At 39.7% G+C, this 10,579-nt stretch overlaps 1 protein-coding gene across 1 annotated transcript; it reads right to left on the minus strand.

Annotated features, from left to right (window-relative positions):
• Positions 1-405: 405 nt before the first annotated feature.
• On the minus strand, positions 406-4,700 carry atp5f1d.L (ATP synthase F1 subunit delta L homeolog). The gene is given in 5 exon segments (NM_001093815.2): positions 406-456; positions 758-884; positions 1,361-1,449; positions 2,127-2,280; positions 4,529-4,700. Coding segments are annotated over 4 exon segments (489 nt in total). The 5' UTR covers positions 4,652-4,700; the 3' UTR covers positions 406-456; positions 758-761.
• Between the last annotated feature and the right edge of the window lie 5,879 nt (positions 4,701-10,579).

Here is a 10,579-nt window from a genome sequence, read left to right on the forward strand (position 1 = left end):
CGAGCACCTGCTGATAAGCCCAAGACCTGAGGAAATATTGCCTTGTTTTAAGAGGCATCAATAAATATATGCTCCTTCAAGTGACTGAGATGCTGTGGGCTCTACTACAGTGGCAAAGGGGCACAACAATACTTTGAGCATATATTAGGCTAGGACTGGCTGAGAGAGGAAATATAGCCAGAAGTCACATGTCAATGTCATACCCTGTTAATCAAGGAAATGGGTCTACAATGGCAAGGGTAAAGATATTCAGCAGACCAGGGGGAAGGAAAGCTAGCTGCAAATTATAAATCATAACTATTCCATAAATGTCTTGCATGAAGAAACTGTTTTGGTCACCTTACATATCACAAATCCAAAAAAGAAACAAAAAACAGACAACCAAAATTTTGTATATCATTTTTATTTTGGTCAAGGTGGTGGTAGGTGGGTCGTTGGTGGTACGGTACACAAATCCTGTAAAACAAAGAAGGATTACGAACAGGAATGTCGTTATGTCAGAGATTAATAAACCTAAGTCAAGACATGGCAATGGCTTTTTCATAAGAGAATTATCTCTTGGTTTTCACTGCTGCAACAAACGGGATAAAAACCATGTATGTCATAAAAACATAACTTGCCAAAAAATGCACCTTTTTATGAGATTCTCTCATTTGAGCTACTCACAATCTCAAGGTAAACTAGGAGGAATTTTTGGACCAAATAACATATGCATGCATAATTTTGCATTTACAGAAGTAATTTTTTATGTACTGACCTGTTTATTCCAGGGCTTTGACAATAGCCTCACTAGCTTCAACATTAATTAGAGCCTCTGCTTTTGCCGCTTCATCTCCAGCACTTTGTAGCTCTGCCTGTGCCTTTTCCAAGTTTGACTTTGCAGTCTATGGGAAAAGAGCAATTAAAAGGTGAGACAGTTGTAGAATCAGTTTTTCTCCAAGAATCTTCTGCATACTCATGTTCTCATACAACTATCTTTTTGCAGCATGTTACCATTTGCTAGTTAAAGATTCTATATATTCCCATATAGAAGAAACTATAAGAATGCAAATAAAAGATTATGCATCCTGCTGCTTTATGGCACAAAGTGCACTATAATAAAAATGTTTGGTGCCTCATGCTACCTATATCAGCATGCTGCCGCGGTCCAATAAATATCGGTGTTTTTAGAGTCTGTATTGCGGAGTGCTTTATAACCTTTTGTTTTTTGTGGACCTGCCTGTTGGGGATAATTCGTATCAATTGTTCCATCTTATGATATGTGATGTAGGCCCTTACTACATCGCACTATTTCCTACATATTTTCATATGCTACCAATATATGCTAAATATTTTGTTAAATCAAGAGAAAGGTACTCACACTAAGGTCTAACATGTCCAGTGTCACTGCCTCTTCAGCCAGGAGCTGCACAGAAGAGTCTGCATTCACCGTTACTGAACCACTGCTCACTGACATAGAAGGGAAGACAACGTATACATCAGAACAGGAATATCTGTAGAATGTACTTATTTAGCTTTGAGGCTTGGAATTGGAAACATATCTGGTTACTAGAACGTAATTAGAAAAATCAGAATCAAAGATGAATATTACAGGTTCCGAATAGAAATAAGGAAGAAAAAAATGAAAGAAAGCTTCACAGATGCTTTTTGGTTGCCTAGCTTAGTTACCACTACAATTTGACAGAATTTTTAGCCGCAGACCATAAACCATAGAAAGAATAAATTCAAAATATGTTAAAAATAAGAAAATCAAAACCAAGAAACGTTTTCAAACTGTAAGTGACCAATACAACAAATGTGAAGGTATCACAAAGATACAGCAGATCTGTTGAACCAATTGCTAGGATAGAAAGTTCATTGGAGGTGGGAACGCCTGAGTGGGAAGGATCCTAAGAGGGATGGTCTTCAGCTAGTCCATAGACCGCAATACAATCGGGGTGTGTGGGGGGTGTGGAGTCAGGGGGTGTGTAGCAAGAGCACAGAGTTTTCAGAAGAGACGCCAGGGCCCACCGGGTTTTTGCCTGCCAATCCAACCCTGGGTAAAGCTTGAAAAGCTGGAATGCGTAAAAGGAAGACAAAGAAACAGACATTACTTGGATGATACTGTGCTGAGCACTTCTACTCACCAAAATATTTAGTTGCAACACCATCATCACTGAACACCGTTACAAGGCCTGGCCTGAGAACTTGTAGAGTTGGGACATGGGCTGGGAGAATGCCAAACATTCCTGTCAATGTGGGTACATCAACCTGTTTCACACTGGCACCACTGTAGAAAACCTTTGAAGAGACAGCACCATTATCAGCATTAGGCATAGGTTGCAGCAGGCACAAATTAAAGAGGTACTGCAGCCAAAACCTAAAAAATAAAAATGTGCATAATGACAGAAAATGTCCATTAGAGGAAGTTGGTCCACAGACTTTTTGGCCATACACTGTATGTTTACATGGTATTGTGCTTTGCAAGCAACAGCAAGCACCAGTCAAATGCTGCGGTCAGTATCAGTTACGTTTACAATTATAATGCATATTGCAAAGTTGCTTATAATTCTACGTTCTTCCATTATGAAAATCTTTTTTTTCTATGGCAAAGTAGTAGGTCAGTAGTAGTAAATGACTTGTGGGGATTCCCAATTGACATCTTTTAATGAAAGCGCCATACACAGAGATGCTGTCATACAATGTGCAAATGTAAATGCAGCGTGACTCTCTATTAACCTGATCTAAGACATGCACATTTGGTTAAAAACCTTGGTTTAAGTATTTCCAGTATGTCAAATATTTTAGAAACTTCTTTTTACAAACATATATGATGGAAGCCACACTAAACTAGATTTTAAAATTATATGAGCGAAACTCTGATTTTACATTTCCCCCGCATAATAAACAATTTTTCCATGCACAATACATTATACACCATTTTTCCTCGTCCTATGAAGAATGTAACATGGGGGGTTCTACTGTATAGTGAATAAAGTATCCCTTATTGTAAACTATAAGGATATTTTAAGTCACCCACGAGTTCCATGACTATATAAAATCACAAGGCCGAAGGTAATGGAACTCCAAGGTTACTTCTAATATCCTCATATTTTCCAATAAGGGGTACTTTATTACAATACACAAGTTTTAGTGAGTCCTGTGACAAAAATGACATCACTACTCACCGTTTATTACTGATGGCATCACTAGCCACCGTTTATAAGGATATAATTTACAGGATATTCATGGCTTTTGTGTATTATCTGTATATAATACACAAAAGCCATGAATATCTTGTAAAATATATATATATATATATATATATATAAATAAATGGTGATTTTGATGTCATTTCTATCACATGACTCACTGAAACTTGTGTATTATAATAAAGTACCCCCAGTTGCAAAATATGAGGATATTAGAAGTTACCTTCGGCTTCGTGTTTTTATATGGTCATGAAACTCCTCGGTAACTTATAATATCCTTATAATTTACAAGAGCGGGTACTTTATTCACTATTTATGGGAGGTTTGGCTATGAGGCAAGTTCTCAGACTGCACTAGAGATGTTTCCCTCTTGTCCGACTCTGAGCAGAGACCAGTAAGCACAGTGAGGGACAGCAGAAGCCCTTTATATTAAAACATGTATTTTTACGCAGTTCTGCTGCCAATCAAGTGCATAAAACAGTTAAACATGTTGGGGAGCTCTAATAACTATTATATATTTTATGGAATCCTATAAAGAGAGGAATTCTGGGACTGTATAAAACACATGATCAAGAGAACTTCAAGGTGACTTCTAATACAAATAACTGTTGCAGAGGGTACAATAGCCTTTCTATGACACTATACTGGAAATCATGAATAAGAATTGTTCAACCCATCCCTTACTGAAAGAATTCCATTTTGTTTTCCATCACAATCCAGTGTCTGACTGGGACACCAGGGGCCCACCCAAAAACTTCAGACTAGGGGCCCCACTCTGAGTACTATTTTCTTCCTCTCCTCACTCAACCTCTATTCTTCTAGTCTCTTTTCTTTACATCCTATAATCAATTATTCAGCCTCATTTTCTCATTGAAATAAGGAATGACCATGAAATAGGCCAAATGTTTAGAAGCTTGAGGGCCCACTGCCACCTGGGCCCACCGGGAGTTTTCCTGGTATCCCTGCGGGCCAGTCCAACACTGCTACAATCGTAGTTGGACCACTCAATGTATTGCTCTAAAGTTCCATTAGCACATAAGAGGGTGTGAAAGCCTCGTGTCCCACTGGCAATGTCCAATGACATGGGGTAGAAACACAACTGTCAGTCACAATGTAGGACACTGGTTTCAGGAGCATACATTCTCTCATTCACATGCTACGCAGTGAGGCTGCAGCTACAACAACCTAATACTAATGACAAGTATTTCAATTATGAATTCTAATCGAACAATTCTAGTTCCTGCATTTTCTACAATTCTAACAACTTTCACTTTACTACAACACAAAATGCCCACAGTACTGCTCGTTTCCTGTAGGCACCCACACACAATAGTCACCTGAGTCGGGGAAGCGAACGTGAAGCTCATGGCGGGAGCCCCCGCGGGAGCTGCTTCGGCATATGTCCGAACCTGGCTAAATACAGCCCGGCGGAGAGCAAAGAGAGCACGGGCAGACAGCATGATTAAGCCGGCTTGACTGTGACCGAACGCAAGGGCACCGGATACCACCTCGGGCCCAACAAGCAATGCACCATGGGATATGGAGTGCGTCTTTCGTAACGACGTGCTTTCTCTTGTGCGGATAAAACTACACGTACCAGCGTGCCTTTCGCGTTTACGTAGGAAAGAGCAGAAAGGTTAGTCCAACCTGTCACGGTGTTTAGGCCCTGTTAGACCGAAAGCGGAGAAAATTCCTACAGGTTCACAAATACTGAACATAAACTGAATATAATGGCGTCATGTGTTTTATTTATAAACATTTCCTTTGCCATTTTAGAATTACACTGTAAAGAAAATGTGAGAGTTTTCAGTATCTGGATAAACATAGTAACAGAGTAGTTCAAATTCAGGCTGAAAATGACCTTCAGTTCGTCTAAATGAAACTGACTGCTGATCTAGAGGAAGGTAAAAACCCATCTTGAAAACTCTCCAATGTAGAGGAAAATATACCTTTCTGACCCCAAGGTGACAATTGAATTAGTCCATAGATCAGATTTAGTAATCCTGCATGTTCTCACTTGCTAAAAAGCCGTTAGGGATGCACCGAATCCAGGATTTGGTTCGGGATTCGGCCTTTTATCAGCAGGATTCGGATTCGGCCGAATCCTTCTGCCCGGGCGAACCAAATCCTAATTTTCATATGCAAATTAGGGGTGGGGAGGGCAGTCGCATGACTTTTTGTCATAAAACAAGGAAGTAAAATAAGTTTTTCCCTTCCCACCCCTAATTTGCATATGCAAATTAGGATTCAGTTCGGTATTCGGCCAAATCTTTCGCGAAGGATTCGGGGGTTCGGCCGAATCCAAAATAGTAGATTCGGTACATCCCTCCATCCCATTCATCAATTTCTTATGTATCTGCTAGTACAACCACTTCAGGAAAAGACTTCCACAACTTCACAGCTCTGTAAAAAAAAAAGTCTTTTTCACTTCATAATGGAGAACAAAAGCTTAATAAAGACGGAGGCTAAAATGCTACACATAATGTTTATTTGCCCGAACATGGGCACAGCCCTTTAGCAGTGAACATATGTGCCTCTGAAGATGCCCCAAATAGCTCCCCATATTCTGCTGATTTACAGTACAAAGTCTGACACAATTCATTGTATAAGGAGTAGGACCGACTCACAATATACAGTATACATGTACTATATATATAGGGGACTGGTAAATTAGTCTCCCAGTATTGTTCAGCAGGCAGTCCCCTAGTGTTATAGACTCATAAACTGGGTCCTAAAATACAGTAAGGAGGGGGACCTGTTTCCTTATCCTGCCTTTAGCTCTGCTCCATGTAGTTCAACCAGTGTCCAGTAGATGGCACTGTGCTAAAGTATAGTCCTGAGCAGCCATGTGCTCAGTGTCCATTTTGTTAAGCCCTTACCTGAGCAGACAGGAAGGGTAAAGTTGAACCTAGTCAGGTAGGGTTGCCACCTTTCCGTACAGCTGAGACCAGGCAGGGGGCAGACCGTGATGTCAGTGGGTGGAGACATGACGTAGATGGGAGTGGCTGTGCTGTCAGGGGTGGGGCTATGATGCGGCGATTGGCTGATCGCCGTGTCAATCAAGGGAATCCTGCCCGGTTTTCCTTATTTGGATAACTAGGCAGGAAGTTTTGACCCAGGCAGCCCTTCAAAATACCGGGCTGTCCGGGTCAAAACCAGACAGGTGGCAACCCTATAGTCAGGTCTAGTAAGGCTAGGCTACTCACCTTAAGAGGCCAGTCTAGGAGTGACAGGTTATTTAGTTGAGCAACCTGAGGCTCCAGTGAGGGAGTGTGAGTAGAATTAAGACCCCATGTACTAATTGCCCAGAGTAGGGACTAAAGGTGGCCATACATGGGCAGATAAAGCAGCCGATATCGGTCGTTTGGACCGATTTGACAGCTTATCTGCCCGTGTATGGGGGCTTCCGACGGGTCTTCCCGATCGATATCTGGCCACGATATCGATCAGGAAGGTTTGATTTTAAACCGACCGACCCGTCGGAGCCCCTTGGCTCATCGTAATTCGATCGTTCGGCCATATGGCCGAACGTTCGAATTACCCCCAATATAGCTCTACCGTTAGTGGCATATCGGGAAATATCCGCTCGTTTGGCGATGTCGCCAAACGAGCGGATCTTTGAGTCTATGGCCACCTTAAGTGTACAGATTTAGGGATGTAGAGTTCCACTTAGGGAAAAGGCTGAAAGTTGGGTGTACCTTCATTGTTGCTATGTATGTTCTTTTCCATACCAGAGACTAATACCGATCACTGGTGCTTTTGGTTATATGCCTATCCACTGCTGCTCTATGTTCCTGCTTGATCTTTATGTACACTCCTTTGTGGATTATCTTTTAACCTTTTACTTTTGACCCCCAAGTTTATAACTTTTTAAAAAAGGTATGTCTTTATAAAACTTTTTCAAAAAATTTCCCCAGCACTATAATGACTTTTATATACACTGTTTGGGAGCAATTTAACTATAGTGTGGTTCCTTTCCATATATAATTGGCATCAAGCCTGCACCATTTTTTAAATAATGATTAAAATTCTCTTTGTATAGGAGACTTTTGTAAACTAGATAATATTGTTATATATAGTTTATCTCAGTAAACAGGGCCCAGATTACCAGTCTAATGATTTTCTAATCCCTGTTACTACCCTTTATTTTAAAACTATCTTTGTTTATAACTCAGTGTTATGTTTGTCTGTAAAAGGTTTTTTGCCGATAAAGTTTTTGTTAATTTGAATTAACCTCGCAATAGAGCACTTAGATGTCGCTTAACCTGCCTACTATACGATGATGTCATATCAAGAATCACCAATCATAATGCTCTATGTTACCTCGTTTACTCAGTAGTAGTATACTTAACTCTAATTGGTTGAATTGTGATTTAAATAAGCTATGGGAAGTGTGAATATCCAGCCTATGATTAAGTATTTGAGAGATATGAAACGCGTAAGGCAGTGAGGTTGTATCCTTGATTTCTACAATAAACTACTATATGTTTTGACAAGCCTGCCTGGAAGACTGGTCTCTGCTAGTGCCTGCCCTTTTTCTTTATACGGTGGTCCGCTCCCCAAAGCTGAGGGTTCAGGGCGTTGCACCTGGACCTCCCTTCTAAACTGGTGAGTTTTACAAGTACCTAAGAATTTTTCTACGTTTTTCTGACTACTATCAACAATAGCGTGTTATTAATATTTGTGGATTATCTGTTCAATAAATATGGTCTCTGGTTAAGTTACAAGAACCACTGGCGCCCAATTATTGTGCATTTGTATCTATTTACAGTTGTACTACACCCTGCCTCCACACCGTTGCAAATGCCTAAACCCTGAGAATAAAGGTGTCATCCGGAGTAAAGTATTGGGGTAAAGCTCATAATTAGAGAACGGTGCCACTCAATTTACTATAGCGGTGTATATATATATATATATATATATATATATATATATATATATATATATATATATATAATTTCTTTTTTTTTTTATATACATTTTTTTTTGTATTATAATAAATAAAGTACCCCCAGTTGCAAAATATGAGGATATTAGAAGTTACCTTGGCGTTCCATGAAACTTCGGCCTCGTATTTTTATATGGTCATGAAACTCCTCTGTAACTTATAATATCCTTATATTTTACAAGAGGGGGTACTTTATTCACTATATAATATATATATCTAAAATATATATCTAAAAAAAACATATATTAAATATATATATTTAATTTAGATTCCTAAGACATGGCAACTCCGAAACCAGTACAGTCTGCATCAGAATTAATATTCAGCCCTGTACTATCAATGGAACCACATTTCTTCTACATTTAATGGATGCCCTTCAGTACCGTAACTAGAGGGTGGCGGGCCCTGGTGCGTGTCGCGGAGCCGGGCCCCCTCCGTACACACCGGATTTCAGTGGCGCGCGGAGAGCCCTGAGTAAAGTTGCCACCCGGCCGGTATTTTACCGGCCTAGCCGGTAAAATACCTGCCGGGGCCGGTATTAATGCGATTTGTAATACGATTATGAAGAGCCCTCGGCCTGCCCCCAACGCCCTTGAACTTAGCTTTTCTTTTGGTTCTTTTAGCGTCCGTGGCGCCACGACCCGCCCATTTTGACATCATGGCCCACCCCTTTGTGTCCCCGCCCCCCCACCAGCCGTTAAAGAAATTTTAAAAAGGTGGCAACCCTAGCCACGAGGGGGTGCGGGCCCTGGCCCGCTCGCACCCCCTGCTCCCCCGGTAGTTCCGTCACTGATGCCATTATATCTGCTGGAAAGATCTACTGGTTAATAAAGCATAAGCAAGTTTAGTTTTTGCTCCCCTAATATATTTTTATTCTTAGTTACCACATCCACATTAAGTGCCTCTTCTCCAGTGTAAGCTATCTCTGTCTGGTCAGCCCTTCTTCATAACTGAGAGTTTCCATAACCTTTATCAGTATACTGTTCTCAAGATTTTCTCTATTTCATTAATATGCAGTTGGAGCACTGCTAATTTAACATGAGGCCTTACCAGTGCTTTGTAAAGGAGAAGTACTCTGATGCTCCACAGAGCCACATGAGATGTATCAGCAGTGATAACACCAATATAATAGCTTCCCTTCCCCTTTAATAACTTCATATTTTCATACATATAACATTTTCATAATGTAATTTATCATTTTTTTCTTGCCTGAGATTTTTTTTTAGTTACATAGAAACACCAGACCTTGTTTACTAATGGATTGCAACTGAAACTTTACAGTAAAAAAACACTCACCACAATGGTCAGTTGACTAAGCCTGGTAGAAGAATAGTAATAGTAAATGGACCTGGAAACTTTCTGCTACTTTTGTATAAAGTCGATTTTAGATACATGGCCTAGGCCACCCACAGAATGCCCCCACCATGGGTTGTAACATTTTCCTTTGGATTCAGGGCTAACAGCTTGAGTTCCTAAGGAGCTGTGTTCAGAATAGTCTCCTTGAGTAGATGGTCTAGTGCTTGAGGAAGATATAAGATTAAAAAGCTTCCACTACCAATTTCATAAACAAGTAAAACCAAGGATTTCAGGGCCAGAACTTCCTCATCTACAATCTTGTGCTTGAGTGCAATGCAATTCTTTGTACCTAACATTACTGTTTACTTTTTTTTTTTTTTTCAACTTTCTCTTTATTGAAGTTAACACAGTAATTCAACAGAATGCACTTGTCATTTCTTGTTAACACATTGATCAATAAACTTTTTCTGACATACATTCTTCGCTTATTGTGTTGTTCACTATTACAAATCCAGTTATGTGTCAACAAATTTATAACAATTCCTTACAAACGAGGAAAAGGGGAGGGGGGAAAAGGTAAAGGGAAGGGGTTGAGTGAAATCTCCTGATGGTAGAGGTATTATATTTGTCTTAGCAACAGTCCTTCTCTATATAACCAGATATTACTGTTTACTTTTTTTAATCACTTGCCTTAAAAAGAGGCCATGATGATTTTCTTAATATAAGAACTTTCCCCTCTATTAGTATATGTTGCACAATCATAGCAAATATTTTTACTTTAGTTAGTTAAAGGGCTAGTTCACCTTTAACGTAACTTTTATTATTGAGGTAACTTTTATTATTAAAGCAACTTTTCAATTGGTTTTCATTAATTATCTTTTTATAGTTATTTGCCTTTCTTATGACTCTTTGCAGCTTTCAAATGGGCGTTGCTGACTCCTTTCTAAAAAACAAATGCTCTGTAAAGCTACAAAGATATTGTTATTGTTACTATTTAGTAATGATCCTTTTTTTCAAGCCCTCTCCTCATATTCCAGTCTCTTATTCAAAGCAATGCATGGTTACTAGGGTAATTTGGACCATCGTTACCCGATTGATTAATTTGCAAACTGAAGAGCTGCTGAATAAAAAGCTAAATAACTCA

The sequence above is a fragment of the Xenopus laevis genome, chromosome 1L (assembly GCF_017654675.1).
Source record: "Xenopus laevis strain J_2021 chromosome 1L, Xenopus_laevis_v10.1, whole genome shotgun sequence".
NCBI lineage: Eukaryota > Metazoa > Chordata > Amphibia > Anura > Pipidae > Xenopus > Xenopus laevis.